This window comes from Macaca thibetana, chromosome 6 (assembly GCF_024542745.1).
Source record: "Macaca thibetana thibetana isolate TM-01 chromosome 6, ASM2454274v1, whole genome shotgun sequence".
NCBI classification, from domain to species: Eukaryota; Metazoa; Chordata; class Mammalia; order Primates; family Cercopithecidae; genus Macaca; species Macaca thibetana.
In genome coordinates this window covers 126,918,251-126,937,437 of record NC_065583.1, presented here as the reverse complement: position 1 = coordinate 126,937,437, position 19,187 = coordinate 126,918,251, and the positions used below count along the sequence as shown (strand labels likewise).

At 37.4% G+C, this 19,187-nt stretch overlaps 3 protein-coding genes across 4 annotated transcripts in view; 2 read left to right on the top strand and 1 right to left on the bottom strand.

The window, feature by feature from the left end:
• NDUFS4 (NADH:ubiquinone oxidoreductase subunit S4) overlaps positions 1-19,187 on the top strand; it is a 696,041-nt gene that overhangs the window by 60,482 nt on the left and 616,372 nt on the right. The window lies entirely within an intron of this gene.
• ITGA2 (integrin subunit alpha 2) overlaps positions 1-19,187 on the top strand; it is a 105,944-nt gene that overhangs the window by 78,815 nt on the left and 7,942 nt on the right. The window contains exons 17-27 of the mRNA XM_050794089.1: positions 1,268-1,419; positions 3,114-3,224; positions 3,792-3,874; positions 4,296-4,437; positions 5,548-5,640; positions 6,224-6,300; positions 7,671-7,754; positions 11,256-11,358; positions 12,984-13,094; positions 14,068-14,169; positions 15,809-15,922. Coding sequence (XP_050650046.1) covers positions 1,268-1,419; positions 3,114-3,224; positions 3,792-3,874; positions 4,296-4,437; positions 5,548-5,640; positions 6,224-6,300; positions 7,671-7,754; positions 11,256-11,358; positions 12,984-13,094; positions 14,068-14,169; positions 15,809-15,922 — 1,172 coding nt within the window. The remainder of the gene's footprint in view (positions 1-1,267; positions 1,420-3,113; positions 3,225-3,791; positions 3,875-4,295; positions 4,438-5,547; positions 5,641-6,223; positions 6,301-7,670; positions 7,755-11,255; positions 11,359-12,983; positions 13,095-14,067; positions 14,170-15,808; positions 15,923-19,187) is intronic.
• MOCS2 (molybdenum cofactor synthesis 2) overlaps positions 11,283-19,187 on the bottom strand; it is a 32,082-nt gene continuing 24,177 nt past the window's right edge. Inside the window, exon 7 of the mRNA XM_050794116.1 lies at positions 11,283-11,368. Coding sequence (XP_050650073.1) covers positions 11,342-11,368 — 27 coding nt within the window. The 3' untranslated portion in view covers positions 11,283-11,341. The remainder of the gene's footprint in view (positions 11,369-19,187) is intronic.

The window sequence follows — 19,187 nt, the reverse complement described above, 5'->3', positions numbered from 1 at the left end:
AAAGCTATCTATCATTTTTACACAGCTGCTTGAAAAAAGAAAAGGAAAAGCATTATAACGTGGACTAACTTTGTCCTAACTGCACTCACCTCCCTGCCATTGTTTTTCCTTTACATCATCTTCACAACTTATTTTTAGTTTATTTAATTCTTTAATATTTTATCTATCTTTGTTGGCATTGTTAAGTCATTGGAGCAAGAAAAATTGTACAACATATATGATAGTTTTTTTCAAAGTAACATGTAGAATTCATATTTTGGGAAGTATATACAACCTTTAAAATATTGAAAATAATAAAGTAAGATAGAATAACTCCAAATAAGGCAGTAAGACAGCTGATGCTGTGAATGGCACCAGATGTTCTCTCTCAGTTTTGGACATATGGCCAGTGGACTTTAGTTGAAGGTAATAATTCTGATAGCTTAGACATTGGCTACTGACATCAGTTATTATCACATAATTTTTTTTCATGGGTTGGTATTAGGAAACAGAGGTTCAAAGAGGGTAAGTAAACTGCCCCAAGTCACAGAGCTCATAAACAGCAGAATTAGGATTCAAACCAAGTCTGCCTGATTGAGACTTTATTGCTGCAGTGTTGCATGCATTTCCCTATGTGAGCATCTAGAATAGGCCAGGCACTGTCCATGTTCCCTTAGAGTATCTCTGTTAATCTTCACAATAACAATTAATTCTTACAACTGGATAGAAGCAGAAAGACCATGAGCTCTTATTTCAAAAATACCCAACTTTTACTTCTGACTAGCTGCGTGAACTTAGGTGAATTATTTTACATCACTTATTCTAGTTCATTATTTGAAAAATAAGATAATAAATTCACTTTCCAGATTCATTGTAAAACTTGTATGGCATATATGAGAATGTGTCCGATCACTGGTGCTCAGCAACTGTTCCTTTCCATTCTGTGTCTCCGCGTTATGAGTAATGAAGCCCGTGCTTGTGGGAGTGAGCAATTTGCCCAGGTTCATCACAGTAGGTTTCCTGGCAGCAAGTCTAGTTTTCTTTCCACTGCTCCCAGCCACATTTCTCTGAATCACATTTCTTTGTATGCACAGTCACCTACGTCACATCAGAGCTAGAATGACAAATGGTATGTGGTACTAGCTATGGTTCACAAGCCACCAATACGAAGACTATTTCCATATTTTCTTGATGTAAGATACTTTGTCCAAGAAGACACAATAAAGTAGAGATGCTTTTTCCTATAAGTTGATTTGAAATAACATTTCTTTATGATTTTTTATCATAGCCATTGTATATAACATCACACTTGATGCAGATGGATTTTCATCCAGAGTAACCTCCAGGGGGTTATTTAAAGAAAACAATGAAAGGTGCCTGCAGAAGAATATGGTAGTAAATCAAGCACAAAGTTGCCCCGAGCACATCATTTATATACAGGTGAGGCCTCAGGACCAACCCTTTTCGTTTTATTTCTTCTAAAGACAAATGAGTGGTAAAAGTCTAAAATAGAAGCTTATGAGTTAGAAAATGTTTGCCCTTCTAATGAATGCCTTTCTTACGTAATTCCATAAATAAGAAGCATATTTACTTTATGCTAATACTTATGGTCACAATCTATTATTATATAAGTCAGCAGCATCAGATTTCATTCGGAATTGCAATGAAAGGGCTAAAAATACAATTCTTAAAGAAATCATAGATACAGTGTTTTCTTAAATGTTTAACAGAGAGAACTTTCCATTGGCAATAAATTTTATTTTGATAGTTTCCTATCAGGGAAAAATTTTATTTATTGTTCAGCTACTGAAAAATAAGTCCAATTGTGGTTTCTACTATTAGATTTCAGTTACCATAGATGCAATGTAGTAGATTATGAGATAACAATTATTTGTTCTAATTGAATGCTATAATTACTGTATTTAACATGGATTTTGAAAATTTCCCAAGAAAGAAAAATGCTTTTCAGGAGAAAACTTCCAACCAGAAATTTATTTTATAAATGATGTGAATATTTCCACCTTGGAAACCACATAATGGCATTTGAAAGGATAATTTACTCAGGAAACCACTTTTTTAAAAAGGATATTTAAGTACTTTCTTAGAATATGGTTCTCAGAATTTAAGGAGCAAAGGAATTGCCAGGGAAACTTTCGGGAAATGTATATTCCGGGTTCTTACCATCAGAAATCTAGGTTTGAAGGCCCAAGGAATATGCAGGTCTAAGGAGCACCACAATTATTTCTCATGTAAATGGATGGTACAGAGAGATCTTACTTAAAGAAATGCTAAGTGTAAACACTAGAAAAACATATTGATGGTTAAATGAATTAAAATCAGTTGAGTTGTTCAGTTAATTTTTCAGTTTGAAGGTTTCTTGTTTGTGAAGACATGGACTTCTTTGTTGTTAAGGTGACAATTTTATAGATTCTTTAAAGGAAAAAATCTTTTTTCCCTTCTCTCCCATCCTGTGCTAAGTGGTGGATCAGATTATACTCGTAATCCCTAGTGAGGAAATGGAGACAGCCAAGCTGTTTTTCTTTAAAGTAAAAAAAAAAAAAAAAAAAAAAAAAAATCCTCTTTCTCTATTTGATATCAATGCCAGTTAAAGTACATCCTACTTGCTAAGCCCACAGCCAGCGAAGGAAACATCTCCTCATAGCCCAGAGCTATCATGGTAGACAAGCCCCCAGAAGGAGTAAGTCCTTCTGGGAGGACTTCTGGGAGGCCCCCAAGAGTTAAGAGTAAGTCCTGCCTGTGAATGGACTAAAGAATACCAAGATACCGCTTCTGAGTAAAAGGCAAATTCAAATGTTAGGGTTTCACTTGTGTAGACATAGTGCTTTCTTGACAAGAACTGATGAGCTTCATTAACTAAGAATCCCTGCTTCAAATTCTTACTAGACCCAAGTCTCCTTTGGTTTCTTAGTAGAAGAGAGGCTAAAAGTCGAATTAGGTTGGAAGAAAAGAAGTGAGAGTCTTGATTATTCAAAACAAAGATATTCTACATAATGGAGAGCTGACTGTGCTCTTAATTGTAAACACATCTGTAATCGTTTTCTTGTTTTAATGCTGCTGTGCCCTAATAAACTGACTCTGTCTCTCCCTGTATGTTTGTGTGTGTGTATGTTTAGGAGCCCTCTGATGTTGTCAACTCTTTGGATTTGCGTGTGGACATCAGTCTGGAAAACCCTGGCACTAGCCCTGCCCTTGAAGCCTATTCTGAGACTACCAAGGTCTTCAGTGTAAGTGCAGCTTACACTTCCTGGATTTAGACTGGCAAACAAAGTTTCACAGTCACTACAATAGTGTCTGAAGGATACTTAGGATGCAGCCTGTAAATTCTTAATTTTCTAAATGAAATACAATTACATTTGCATAAAGTTCACTAACACTTAAGTTCCATGACAGTAAGGATTTTTGTTTTTCTTGTTCACTGCTGTATTTCCAGTCCCTAGACCTGGGCCTGGCCCATTGTATGTGTTCAACACATATTTGTTGAAGAAATAAATAAAAATAAAGTAAATGCCTTGTGCTCACCACTCAAAAAATATTACCAATACATATGAAGCTCTGTGTATCGCTGTCCCCGCCATAGACACTTTCATCTAGCTCCCCCTGCGCAAATGATTATCTTGAATTTTGTGTTTATTAATGCTTTTCTTTACTATTTTGTTAAACATTTATATATTCCTAGAACATTGTTTGGTTTTATACTTTTTGTAAATAGAATAATACTGTATGTATTCTTCTGTAATTTGCTTTTTCAACCCAAGAGCAAATGTATGGATCTTTTTTTCCTTTTTTTGTAGATTCCTTTCCACAAAGACTGTGGTGAGGATGGACTTTGCATTGCTGATCTAGTTCTAGATGTCCGACAAATACCAGCTGCTCAGTAAGTTTTACTTTAAAGCTCATTGTAAAATGTAGAAATAAAAGACACGCTAGATTACTTTATTCAAGTGAATGTTTATAGAGTTTTTCTACAAAAGAAACGTTCATAACTAACAAGACCTTTAAAAACTAAATTTCAATGTCTACTATCCACATAAGAGTAAATTAATAAGAAATATAAAATTATCTGTATTTAAATAGTTCCATTCCCTCTAATATAATAGCAACAAAGAACAAAATCCAAACGCACTTACTTATTTGTTGTCAGTATCATTTTAATGCAAAGATAGTTTATTACAAAGCAATTTTCTCAGTATTCTAGGTAAGTCTAAAGAGTTTAGTTTTTTAATGAGTGAAATTTTAAAATACTGGCCTTTTTATTTAACAGTAATGGCTTCCTCCCTCCTTTTTGCTTTTAACAGAGAACAACCCTTTACTGTCAGCAACCAAAACAAAAGGTTAACATTTTCAGTAACACTGAAAAACAAAAGGGAAAGTGCATACAACACTGGAATTGTTGTTGATTTTTCAGAAAACTTGTTTTTTGCATCATTCTCCCTGCCGGTATGTGATGAGACCCTGCGCTTACTTCTACCATGCTTCCTACTTATCGATCACTCTATGTCCTCTGAGTTGTTTAAAGAAGCACCTTAACCCTCAGCATGATCAGTCTGAACTTTGTGGCTTCCGACTAGTTAAATTGCATGAGAACATAGTCTGGCTCTATATCTAGATTCTGCTTGACAACTCGGGTCAGTTTTTCCCTTATCCTGAGACTTGGCAGCAGTAGCCAGACACTCCCATAACTCTTCTTGAGCCATCAGTGTGATGAGGCTGCTGCATTCTGCACAGATGCGGTGCACTTGCTCTGAGACATTTGAGTCCCAAAGCTCAGCCTGAGCTTTGCAACTACGGTTGCTGCTGCTGCCAAGATGATGCACATCAGCAAAGCCAGCTAATCACATTGACTTGATCGTTATACCAGGAACACACTTGACCGTGAGTGCTCCCTGGTCCCTCCCCTACCACCAAATGATGAAGAAAAAAGGGAGAGAAGGAAAAGCTGAGATTTTCCAAATGAACTACTTGATTAAAGGATTAAATAGTGATTTCATTTAAAGTTAATGTGATCTTAATAGGCTTAGAGTTCTAAACCTAATATGACCTTGCTGTTTAAACATCCTGTGCCAAGTGGCAACTACTTCTTTTAAAGGGGGGAAAAAAAACCTGAAGAAAACAAAACAAAACAAAACAACAACAACAACAAAAACCCTTCAAATTATTTAAAATACGAACACCAATATATTCTTCTCTTGAAAATGCTTCAAATAAATTGAGAAAAACATATTCCTAAAGCCAGCATTTTAAAATACTGAATTAAAGCTATTTGTGCATCTGAAATCTAAAAACTATCTTTTTCTGAGGAAAAAAATACAGTATTTAATCTTTTCTTTGGTTTGTTGGATGTCCTAGGTATCTTTAGGGCTAGCAGCAAAAATAGTATATTAGCCACCTGGGCAGTATAAAATTTCAAGTCTTGAGGGATAATAAATTATTTCAGTCTGAACCAACCTTACTGCTAAAATGTCACTGTACCTCTTTCACCAGGTGTGTGCATACACAGCCAAATATTATATGCCAATTGATCATTGTTGTTTCCTTGGTCTTGTTCAGGTTGATGGGACAGAAGTAACATGCCAGGTGGCTGCATCTCAGAAGTCTGTTGCCTGTGATGTAGGCTACCCTGCTTTAAAGAGAGAACAACAGGTACAGCTTGCATTTCATCCTCCAGTCCATACAAGCCCTCCTCAGCACATATGCTGATTTACCAACATAACATCCTGCTATCATAATTTGATAGGCATCACAAAATAACTGGCTGCATACTTAGGGGAAGTTTTCAATATCTGAATGTTTTCTTTAAATTATTAATAAAAATGGGATTTTCTCCATGCAATTCATTCCAAAAGGTACACACAATATGGAAGGTTCTTTTTGTCTAAATATGTCGAGCAACATTGGTCAAAGCACTCTACACGGAGTCATGGAGATCATTTATTAACCCCTGTTAACAAGTTTCACATCAGCTCATAGCTTCTAAATTCAGACAGGTATATGCACCTGGATAACTTACATGTGTCACTTGGAAGTCAAGCTTCTCTAATTCTAATGTGAAGCATAGTGAAACAAGGTGGACAAATAAAGATATTTTATAAATTGGAAAACTTAAGATATATAAAATTCAGAATCAAATTTGAGTGAGTTTACTTTTATGGGAAACATTTTTTTTTTCACATTGACCCCTGAGTATGAAGCATCATAGACTGAGAAATTTTAATTTTGTCTTTAGGTGACCTTTACTATTAACTTCGACTTCAATCTTCAAAACCTTCAGAATCAGGCATCTCTCAGTTTCCAAGCCTTAAGGTAAAACATAATTAAGTCATCAATGGAATGATGGATAGCTTTATATTTCTCTTTTTTAAAAAATTTATTTTTTATTATTATTATTATACAAGTTCTAGGGTGCATGTGCATAACGTGCAGGTTTGTTACATATGTATACTTGTGCCATGTTGGTGTGCTGCACCCATCAACTCGTCAGCACCCATCAACTCGTCATTTACATCAGGTATAACTCCCAATGCTATCCCTCCCCCCTCCCCCCTCCCCATGATAGGCCCTGGTGTGTGATGTTCCCCTTCCCGAGTCCAAGTGATCTCATTGTTCAGTTCCCACCTATGAGTGAGAACATGCGGTGTTTGGTTTTCTGTTCTTGTGATAGTTTGCTAAGAATGATGGTTTCCAGCTGCATCCATGTCCCTACAAAGGGCACAAACTCATCCTTTTTGATGGCTGCATAGTATTCCATGGTGTATATGTGCCACATTTTCTTAATCCAGTCTGTCACTGATGGACATTTGGGTTGATTCCAAGTCTTTGCTATTGTGAATAGTGCTGCAATAAACATACGTGTGCATGTGTCTTTATAGCAGCATGATTTATAATCCTTTGGGTATATACCCAGTAATGGGATGGCTGGGTCATATGGTACATCTAGTTCTAGATCCTTGAGGAATTGCCATACTGTTTTCCATAATGGTTGAACTAGTTTACAATCCCACCAACAGTGTAAAAGTGTTCCTATTTCTCCACATCCTCTCCAGCACCTGTTGTTTCCTGACTTTTTAATGATTGCCATTCTAACTGGTGTGAGATGGTATCTCATTGTGGTTTTGATTTGCATTTCTCTGATGGCCAGTGATGATGAGCATTTTTTCATGTGTCTGTTGGCTGTATGAATGTCTTCTTTTGAGAAATGTCTGTTCATATCCTTTGCCCACTTTTTGATGGGGTTGTTTGTTTTTTTCTTGTAAATTTGTTTGAGTTCTTTGTAGGTTCTGGCTTTTAGCCCTTTGTCAGATGAGTAGATTGCAAAAATTTTTTCCCACTCTGTAGGTTGCCTGTTCACTCTGATGGTAGTTTCTTTTGCTGTGCAGAAGCTCTTTAGTTTAATTAGATCCCATTTGTCAATTTTGGCTTTTGCTGCCGTTGCTTTTGGTGTTTTAGACATGAAGTCTTTGCCCATGCCTATGTCCTGAATGGTACTACCTAGGTTTTCTTCTAGGGTTTTTAGGGTATTAGGTCTAACATTTAAGTCTCTAATCTATCTTGAATTAATTTTCGTATAAGGAGTAAAGAAAGGATCCAGTTTCAGCTTTCTACTTATGGCTAGCCAATTTTCCCAGCACCATTTATTAAATAGGGAATCAATTTCGTAATGTTTCTTTCTATAGTGAAAGCCAAGAAGAAAACGAGCCTGATAATTTGGTCAACCTCAAAATTCCTCTCCTGTATGATGCTGAAATTCACTTAACAAGGTAGGTGAAGCGGTGGGTAACCTGTTATCACTAACACCAACTCTAGATCAGAAGATTTTTGGCTCATGGCTAAATAAGTCCTCTGTATGCTCATTCTTAACTGAAGAATTTGAATTACAATTCTTGTCAACTAAAACAGAAGTCCACAGACATATCGGTCCCTAGGGAAACCTTGAGTGACTCATTAGGTTTATTAAACTAACGAGAACAGCCCAGAAAGGCAGAGAAAGATCCCTGTAGCCACACATCACAGGCACACTTCACATTGCAGGCCCTCTGAGTAGCTGCAAACATTTTCAAAATGTTGAAACAGAACTCTCAAAGGTCCTGAGAATTGTCTGCACTTTCTTCTCACTGCCTGCTTCCCATTGTATATGAGATCTCAAGCGGTATCCCCATTCCTGGACATTGAGGCCCCAAGCACAAAGTTTTACACACAGTAGTTTCACAATAAATATTGAATCTAGTCACGGTTTGAATATTCAAATATTGAAACTAGATCAAGTCTAGTTTCTGAGTGAAAAATTCCTAACATATCAGATTAGGGTTTTCTTCCAGCCAGGAGGAAGTTTTTTCCAAAGGAGGTCATCCATAAAGAAATGCTTTGTTCCCTGTTTTTACCTGCCCAAAGCAAGCAAACCTGAGAGCAGTGGTGTAAATGTTACTGGTTGATACCAGCTGTCTTTAATTGTTCAGGGGGACGGGTGTCTTGGGAAGTGGGTGACATCCACATTTCACAGGTTCTAATAGATTGATATCACTTTAACTCATACATAGAAATAAGGTGAGTTCATGGCAGACAAACTGGGGCACAGTCGTGCAGGTGCAATGGGCCCAGGTGGTGCCCTCCTACAGGCCTGGGAGCCAGAGTTCTCTACCTGGTGAAGCACTAGGACAGCTTCCCAGCACAGATCAATGACCCCTGAATAGCATACTGCAGCACTTTCCCAAGAAATCCAGTGACAGCAGGTTTGTCTAATTTCTACCACAATCACCCCAGCCCCTAAGAGCATGGAATCTGTAGATCATTCAATAGCTCTCTGAGCAAAAACAAAAAGGAAAATATGTCATCATGTCTAGAGCTTGAGCCAAAGAGCAAAGATGAAAAGAATGCTTCTGTATCAAGTGAGTTGCAAACAGCACAAGCAGAAGCAAAATACAGTCCAAATAATACATCTCTGAAAAAGTCATCAGTAACTGCAGACTTCAAAGGATCCCCACTTGCTAAAATAAGGCATTGGAAACAAATGCAACCAACCCAAATTGATGTTACCACATTACCTGAATATTTTCCTTCTTATATTGATCCTTTCTTCTAAATATTTTTTGTCAATACAGTCTTTTTATTATTCTACTGTCCTACAATGGCCAATATTTTTCCAGATATTTAAGAATGAAATAAATGTAAGATTGAAATGAGACTTTACTTTTACTAATTATCATATTAGGCATGTATTTTTGTAATGGCAACTTGAATTCAAATGTATTCTAATGTTCTTTAAAATATATCCTCAAAAACATTAACGTAGAGAATTATAAAGGACAAAAGCTAAAATGGCTCCTAGTCCTACTACCGAGAAAACCCAAACATTAGAGAAAGATACACAGTGAGAGATCATCCCTCCCCACCTTCCCTAGTGCCACTCCCCATAGGGGACTAACAAGACTTTTCCGAATATCTTCCAGATACAGGGTTGCTTATCTACCAGGATATATGCATATAACGCGCGCACACACACACACACACACACACACACATATATACACACACGCACATTTTATTACCCAAAAGGAATGCTAAAACACTCTTCTGTACCTTGCATTTTACATAATCTTAGGAAAGTTTTCATATGAGGACATACAGATCCAACTTATTCCAGTTCTGACTGGATCATAATTTATATAACCAATTCAATATTAACAAGATATTTGGTTGTTTTGCATTTTTATTTTGTTTGGTTTAACCATCACAAGCAATGCTGCAAAAAAATTTAACAAACATCTTAACAAACTTTTGAAAAAAATCCTACCCAATAACTTAGTGTATTTCTTAGCAACAACTTTGATACTGTATAACTGTACAATTATACTGTAAAAAAAAGATGGGTAGAAATAACGATAATAGTATTATTTCTGAAGCAGGATCCCCCTGAGTATAGATAACTATTATTATAAATATATTGATCAACACTTAAGTAGCCTAAGGAACACTTAAGTAACAAATGGAAAAGTGTCAGATCTCTTTAAAATGCAAAGAGAGACCATATTAATTTAGAAATTGGCCCCATTTAGGATCTCACACAAAGATCTTCTGGAAGGCATAGGAAATAATTCATGCACACACATCCAAGCTTTCTGTTTCAAATCCTAGTCAGTTTTCCCATTTTCCATGTCAGGCTGACAAATCATTGTTTCCTCTCATATATAACCTTGACAAATACATCCACTCAAGTCTCCCTATGACATATTTTCCTTTTATGGACTTGGAAAAATTTCATTAAGGCATAAAAGAGGGAAAGACAAGGTTTTAGTACAGAAACCCAAAAAAATTCTACTTCAGAAAATGCCCACCCCAAGTTTTTAAGAAATAGAATTAACATTCTATAATTAACATAAATTGTCCAGTGGGAATAAATGGAAAGGATATGCACAGTGTTCTCAGACCCCTACCCTCACCACTCATACCTTAATCCCCAACCCAAAGAAGCTACCCTGGTTGGAATCCCACCTCAGAGCCCCATAAATGAGTGAGGAGAGGGGAGGTCCCCAGTTTCATTCTAGTCTGAGTGGTCCTATGAGGGTTTCTCTAATCTCATCATCACTCTGCTTGCAGAACTTTGTTGGTAATCTTAAGCAAAGAAGTTAAGATCAATCCAGTGTGTTTAGGTCCAGAATACTAAAACCTCTGGATCAGCCATCTTAAAGGTGGTCTCTACACTAATGGCGGAAACAGATTTGACCAACCCCATTCAGACTAAACCATTTGAATTGGTTTGCAACTAAAGAAGGATAGGAAGAATGAATAATACAGGCATCCAGTAATGAACACTGAAGGTGCTCAATACCCTGTTATTACATTTGAGCCACAGCAAGGTGAAAACCCCTGGCTTATAAATCCATTTATTCAACCAACAAGTACTGACTGTCTACTATGTTAACATGCTAGTCAATGTAACGGTAATCTTGGGAAGAGTTCTACTGTCAATTCTAAAGTAATACTTTTGTACTTATTTAGAAACTTGACAATTCGTAGACATATAATGCACAAACTCTTAGCAGAAAGTCCACAAAGAAATATGTTTTGAAAGGAATTTATGTTAGTCTTAGAAACATACATTGGACCATAAGCCCATAACAAGCATTTCTTTTGATTTGGTGCCTTTGTAACTAAAAGTAAAATTTATTTTAACCTAAACTATAAGATACTTAAATAAAAGAAATATTAACCTTCAAGAACAAAAGCAAACTAAAATATTTGGCTTTACAAACATCATCCAACAGATCTACCAACATAAATTTTTATGAAATCTCTTCGGATGGGAATGTTCCTTCAATCGTGCACAGTTTTGAAGATATTGGTCCAAAATTCATCTTCTCCCTGAAGGTTGGTAAGCCTGTCATAAGGATGGCAAATCCAGGAGAAAGCGAGAAGAAAAAAAACATGAGTCTGGAAATAAAAGGAAAAAGTAAAAAGAAATTGAAATACATCCGTGGTTCTCAAACTTGGGTGTGCATCAAAATCACCTGGAGGAATTGTGAAAACACAGATACTGGGCTTTTATCTCCAGTGTTTCAGATTCAGTAGGTCTGGGGTGGGCCTCTACATTTGCATATCTAACAAGCTCCCAGGTGATGCTTATGCTGCTGGTCCAGGTGCCATACTTTGATAACCGATAGGCTAGATCATAGACAAGTAAACAACTGGGCTTTGTGCGTAGTTATGTGTCTTGGGTAAGAGATAATTGATATATTTTGAAGGCAAATGTTCAATATTAACCAACAGAGTATTACTATAAAGGTATTGCTGTGGGTAAAAGTCTTTGGAATATAATTATTATGTCAATTTATCCTTAGAGACCACTTCTGTTTGAATTTTCCTTTTGTATACAAATCTGTACAGCAATACTAGGTAGTATCTAAAAATATTTTTGAACCAAATTCTATTTACTATTAGAAAGCAATTATTAATCTAAAGATTACTACCAGATATGTGAAGATAAATTAATTTGTGAAAGAATAACTATTTTATAATGTAATAAAATTAAATAAACTTTGGAAAGTAAAAAGAATTTATCCACTATCCTAAGTCAATACCATTTTATTTTTGTTCATTTCTCACTAGTTTGTTACATGGTTGCAACCCTGCAATTTTGTGATAAAAAAATCTTTAGAAGAATCTTTATGATCTAGATACTATAATAGAATTTATAAAATGTGGATGGTATTTGGCAACTACATTCTTTAATGGGGCATCTATTCAAGTAGTGGTAATAACATTCATAGAGTGTGTAATAAGTACCAGCCGTTGTATCAAGTGCTTTACATATGTTATCCCATTTAGTTCCCAGATCAGTTTTGAGCTTGGTATTATTTCCAGGGATGTTATTTAAAATATTTAAATAACCAGTAGGGTATGAGCCCTGGCCAATTAGAACAGAAACCCCCACCAGTTAGAACAGATGCTGTACAAGTGCCCTGTGCCAGCACATTCCTGCTGAATTTCTGATCATCTTTATTTTACAAATAAGAAAAGCACAGAGAGGTCAAGTTCCTTGCCCAAGCCACACTGCTAATCAGCAGCAGACTGGGACAGCACACCCTGGCATCCCAACTCCACAGATGGCATTTTAACCATTTACACCACATGTCTTGCAAGTCACAAATTACCCATTAACATTGTAGATGTTGAGTTTTTTTCCATTGAGCCATTTATGCCTACTGTTCCATTATTGGAACACGAAGCATGTGGGAGTTACTTATATCCTACTGCTCAAAGTCATCGCCAAAGTATGATTGAAATTTCAAAAAAAATGCAACCTCAGGCATAAATGTGTTTTAAGAGGTGAGACACAGAGACTTGAAGTGTGACTATAAAGTGATGGCTCACTTTCATTTGGACTCAATCTTACCACCTCGTAGTTGCCCTTCATCAACACAGGGGTTACTGGTGAATTTCCTGGCATCATGTACATCCTGTTGCAGTACTGGCGCATTTTATTCTCTATGTAGGTAACAACAGGAAGTGTTCCAGTAAGCATGGCAACTGTAATCATCCACATCCCTCAATATACCAAAGAAAAGAACCCACTGATGTACCTAACTGGGGTGCAAACAGACAAGGTAAAGAATACAAAATTGCCTAAAAAATATGCACTTTCAAGATGGAAATAACCCATGAGATTAGGGTGATCATGTCTGACATTTTACGGATGGGAAACAGACGGTAACTCCTATGCAGCCCAGGTGCCAACTGACTAGCAGTTAATTTCATATTAGAAGAAGAATATTGTTACAAGAAAACAAATGTTTGAGTCTAGGGAATTGCAGGTGGCAGAAATTATTCCAAAAACCCCATTTTGGCCAGGTGAAGATCTGACTTTGACAGGCCCTGTGCAGGCTGGGAAGTGAGAGGCTGAACCTGTATGGGAAGCTTAGCAGGTCTTCACAGCTGCAGTGAGGAGCTGGTCTTCAAGCAGCCAGCCTGGACTTTCTCCTGGTAATACTCAACCCTGGCTGTTCATTTTAATCTCTCTGTTTGCTCTTTTAAATAAGAGTGCCCAGACCTAACCTAGGTAATTAAATCAGAATCTCTAGGGATAAGATTCCTACACTAGGGTTTTTCTTTAACCACCCCCACTCCATCCACCCCGTGATTCTAGCACGCATCCTGGGCTGACAAGCACAGCTCTAGCCAAACCCCTTGACACTGGCTCATCTTCAGTCCAACAGTGGTATTATTCAATAGTTGTTTTATTCCTGTAGTGTGCATAGGGGGCTACAGGAAAATCAAAATCCTAAAATGTTCCAGAGAAAATTACCCTGAATTATTCACAGTGTTTAGCTATTACAGATTTGCCTCATCATATGTGGGCTATAAGAACCTAGCCCACCTCATCAGTTCACATCAGGAGCATTTAAATACTTCATGTTTACCTGACGATTATATGAAGTGTGGCCAGGTCAGCGGCATTGAAAGAATCCTAACAGCCCTTCCCAGGCCCCTACAAGTGATAGGAGGATTTCCTAACATGTTGAAAGGAACATTATAAACTGTTTTGTTTCTGAAGTCTGATCAGGTGTTCTTCTTTTATAGGCTGGTGACATCAGTTGTAATGCAGATATCAATCCACTGAAAATAGGACAAACATCTTCTGTATCTTTCAAAAGTGAAAATTTCAGGCACACCAAAGAATTGGTGAGGACAAGTTAACGTATGAAAGCTCCCCTTATTCATTTATTTCACCTGTGATCAGGATGCTGCTTTTCTCCTACCAACTGATATCATAGAGCTTACTTATTTTGACTTTGATGCTTATATGAGTCAAGATTTAGAAAATATTAGGTCGTGCAAAAGTAAATACGGTTTTGAAACCCACAATTACTTTTGCACCAACCTAATACGTGTTCAAATCTAGGTTACTGGAATTATCTTATGCCACTTCTTATAAAATACAAGTTCCAGATTTCATGACATCAGAAAAACTCATGTGAAGCTATTGTGTTTATGCATTGTGCCCTTTGGAAACAAGGCAAAGAGCTGTGAAGGAACTGGGTGTGTGCTACAGAGGAGAAGCCCCTTAAATCCCCCTTCCACATACTACTGATGTTTTTTATTTAGCTGTGAAATATGCTGCTGCACTTCTTTGTTTTTCAATATTTTGTTTTCCTGCTGTCAAGCTATGCCTGCTTCTTTGGGAAAGAGACGAGTCTAGCATCTGGCATGGTGCTTGGCACATATTAAATATTGAAATAAGTAAACCTTTAGTAAGCAATAACTCCTAAACAAACCACAGCTCTCCCCTATGAACAGTATTGGAATTCTCCTGGTTTTCTTTGATTGCAATTGTTTTATTTTGTGAAGGATGGGGAAAACAGGAAACCAGAAGAATAAAATTATGTTTCTTTTAATGTGTATTAATCTACAAATAGGTAAATGCATGCTGTAACGGAGGTGGGCCATGCTACCTTTTGGCCTGGAACATAGGTCAATATTCATAGATTTTCAATTAATCACTTCATTTTTTAATGCAATTTTAAGTTCATGGAAGAATTGAGTGGAAAGTACAGAAGTTTCTCATATACCCCCTGTCCCACACAGCCTCCCCCACTATCAAAATCCTGCACCAGAGTGGTATACTTGTTACAATCGATGAAACTACATTAATGTATCATCATCAACCAAAATCCATAGTTTACATTAGGGTTCACTCTTGGTGTTGTTAAAATCCATGCTGTGGAATTTGACAAATGTAAAATGACATGTATCCCCCACTATAGTATCATACAGTGTATATTCACTGCCCTTCACATCATCGGTGCTCTGCTTATTCATTCCACCCGCCCCACTAGCCCTTGGAACCACTGATCCTCTTTCGGTCAACTTTTTTTTAAAATCTAGGGAGTCTATCATTAGGTTTAATGACAAAATTGTAGTATATTTTGTGTATGTTTAATAATTATTTAACTAGTACATTGTTGATAAACAAGTTACAGTTTGGGGGGGTTGGGTTTTTAGGTCTTTTTACTCTTAGAAATAGTAGTGCAATAAACAGGCTTGGGGTACTTTGTTCCACACATTGCTGATTATCTCCTGAGGCTGTCTATACAGACAGGAAATGGATGGGGCAAAGGGTGTGCACTTTGTACATTTTGAGATATAGTCCCAAAATCCCTTGAAGGAGGGCAGGAGGGTTAGAACTACTAATAGCTCATGAGATTGTCTGTTTCCCTAGATGCATCCCAGCACTGGGTTTTATCTATCTTTAAAATTTTAGCATTTATTTTTAACTCCTACTAACTTTCTCTCTCTTTTACCTTTGACTCCATACTATAAGAACTGCAGAACTGCTTCCTGTAGTAATGTTACCTGCTGGTTGAAAGACCTTCACATGAAAGGAGAATACTTTGTTAATGTGACTACAAGAATTTGGAACGGGACTTTTGCATCAGTAAGTATAAGTTTTATTTGTTAGATTTATCAACACCAAGGAAATGTAAGGCTGCACTGACAAGTTCTTCCCCTTTGACAAAATAAGTATTCTGGCTAACGTCTGCAGTGGCCAAATCACCCAGAGCATTTCACCCTGGAAGGCAGCACACTTCCATCCCTTTCCAATGCTCATCCAATTTGTCACAGTGCCTCAGAGTCGCCTGGGGTACTTGTGAAAGGGTCTGTTTCTCAGACTCCATGCGACCTACCACATCGATGGGAATGGTGTCAAGGTCATCTCTGAGGCCCTGGGCTACAAGAGGCAGCCTGCTTTGTCCCGCTCTAGGACTTAACCCACTCTCCATCTTCCCAGTCTCTTCTGCCACACCCAAATCAAAATGCCTGTGCTCTGTCTCACTCCTTGAGCTCTCAGTTAATTGGATGATTGATCTCAAACCACCCAGTAGATGAATCTAGCATACGGATATGTCTTCCTGTATTACAGCCAGGTCATCACCCTGCTCTCCTGTTTTACCTTCCCTGATGGAAGAGCCCAGTGGGCACGTGATTTTCTGTCATCTCAATTCCCATGAAAAGTTTGAAGAAAAAGCCAAAACAATGTCATTGTTGTTGTTGTTGTTGTTGTTTTTCCATATGGCAACTGTGAATCTGCTCTAGTGATATTTGCTTTCAGCAGGGATTTTGGTAGCCAGAATTTCAGTCTGGCATGAAAAAAATATAAGGATAGACAGGCCTCCTTAAATTGGACTGCTTGTGTGGCTAGCATTCCTTTTACTGACATGAGCTCCAATTGAGGAAGAAAAACAGAAATTAGTCTGAAACCTCCTGGGGACCTTTGTAGCTCTTACTAAATTTTTTTTTTCTTTTTAACAAATAAATCTGTTCCCAAGGTGCTTACAGCCAAACGCTACTCATTTTTTTTTCTTTTTACCGTTTCATGATCTCTTCAATAAACCCACTTCCTGCTATAGAGTTTTATAAAACTGGAGAACTCAGCACCCTCCAAACTCATCCCTGGAGTCAAATATAAGTAATATTCTTGGATAAAGACATGGAAGAAAAATGAATAGTAAAAGTTAGAAAAAATGCAGAATTGGGGGAATGGGGAAGTGAGGAGTTGAATATTTCTTCTGGCTTGCTTGCTTTTACTTTGTTTTCCTGTTAGTTACATTTGTTTCAAGCCTTCAGGACAATTCTAGGTCCTTTAAGATGTGAAGAGTGCTGTTAGTTGTACCACCTTCCCAGCTGCTGCCGTGTGGTGCTTAGTTTTGCTCCATTGGTTCTTGGCTCCTTGGATTTGAGGAACAAATATTTTCAGAGCAAATTTTGCCAACTGGAAGGAACACTGACTGTTGCACATCAAAATGGATGCATGCCAGCTCTGTAAAACACATTTGGATTTTCTCGAGTTTAAGACTACATCATTTTAACTGTGAGACTTTTTAAAGTACCTTCCCAACGATCTTCAGAAGCAGTAGTTTATTTCTGGGAGCAAACTTCCTAGAAAGTGTACTATTTATGCCACTTTAATGTGGCTATGGTAGTTAAACTAAGGAAACACCCTTGAGATGTCAAGGTATGTCAAGTGACATACAAGGATTGGTGTCAAGTCCTACATATCTTCCTCCTTCATGAAAAGTCAAATGTTTATCCTCACCTTGCTTCCAGCAATTTAAGCAGCAAAGTGGATGTTTCTCAGACCACTTAGGAGGTCCAGTCTGAAATATGGATTTCATTTCCTGTATTTGAACCCATTGATGCACTGCCTTTTGTTGCTACCTTTTCTCTGATGTAGTGCAAGGCAACTTAACATTTCAAGTAATTTCATTACAAAGTGATTGATCAGGCCTCCAAATTTATGATAGAGTTGCTGCTATTTGTAAGGAGAAGTCTTCTTGAATGCTAGCAGGTGCGTTCCTTCACTCTCCAGATGTGTGTGCCATGCCTACCTCTACTTATTAACCCTGTGTTAATAAGTAGGATATTGTGTGCCTGTGAGAAGGGCCTATTTTGAGAATGCTATAAGAAAAATTCTTTCATCTTTAGTCTTTGGGGATTATGAAACCAGTATTTACTTAACTGCCAGGTTTTTTCTTAAACTTAAACCATTATCAATACTCTTAATGTTTCCCCCAATAATATGTTTAAGAGACTGGTGAGCATGGTTAATTTCTGATCCAGTCATCTATCTTGAGAAAATTAACAGTAACCAGAGACTGAGCCAGTGGAAAGGAAATAAAATGCTCAGTTTTTGGAAATACAGTCTTTCTGGCTCCCAGATATTGTTTAGCAAATTACCTCATAGAGTATGTCCAATAATGTGCCCTAGTAACCAGAAAAACTGAGTCCTAGTAGCCACAGCATGTGAAAGCAGCTCTAACATCTGAGCACTGCATTCTACTTTACAGTAGCATCAGACCTAATATAGAGAAAATAGTGAAATAGACACATCAATAATGTTTCTATTGAAAAATAGACCTTTTTTTTTTTTTTTTTTTTTTTTTTTTCTTTTTAGACGAGCCTTGCTCTGTTGCCCAGGCTGGAGTGCAGTGGCTCGATCTCAGCTCACTGCAGCCTCCGCCTCCCGGGTTCAAGTGATTCTCCTGTCTCAGCCTCCCAAGTCTCTGGGATTACAGGCGCCCACCATCACACCCGGCTAATTTTTTATATTCTTTAGTAGAGACGGGGTTTCGCCATATTGACCAGGCTGGTCTTGAACTCCTGACCTCAGGTAATCTACCCCCCTCAGCCTCCCAAAGTGCTGGGATTATGGATATGAGCCATTGTGCCTGGCTGAAAACTAGGCTCTTTTTCTGTAACTAGATGGAGGAATGAATGTAAAGTTATTTTGAATTAGGAAGTTACCAGTAACAGCAGCATAAAATATCCTTCCTACATACCTGCCCCAAATTAAGTGTTATTTGATAGAAACACTTAGGAAATCTGAAGTTATACTGATGTGATATAACAAGCCAAAAAGTTCAGGGCCATGGGTGGTCAAATTCAAGTGCACTTTCAAACAGTATTATTTTACACACATGTACCCAGAAGGAAAATTCTCTTCCCTTTTAAATGTCGGTTTTCCATTCCATTGTGTGACTTGTTCAGGTAAGTATACAAAGATGCCAAGTTTACAATTTTCTCTCATGTTATAAACTTTATTTTTAAAAAAATCTGAACTATGATCTTCCAAGTTAAATTCATTTTTAAATCCTCGTTTTTCAATCCAGTTCTCAAGTTCAGATCTCCTCAGGGAGATATTT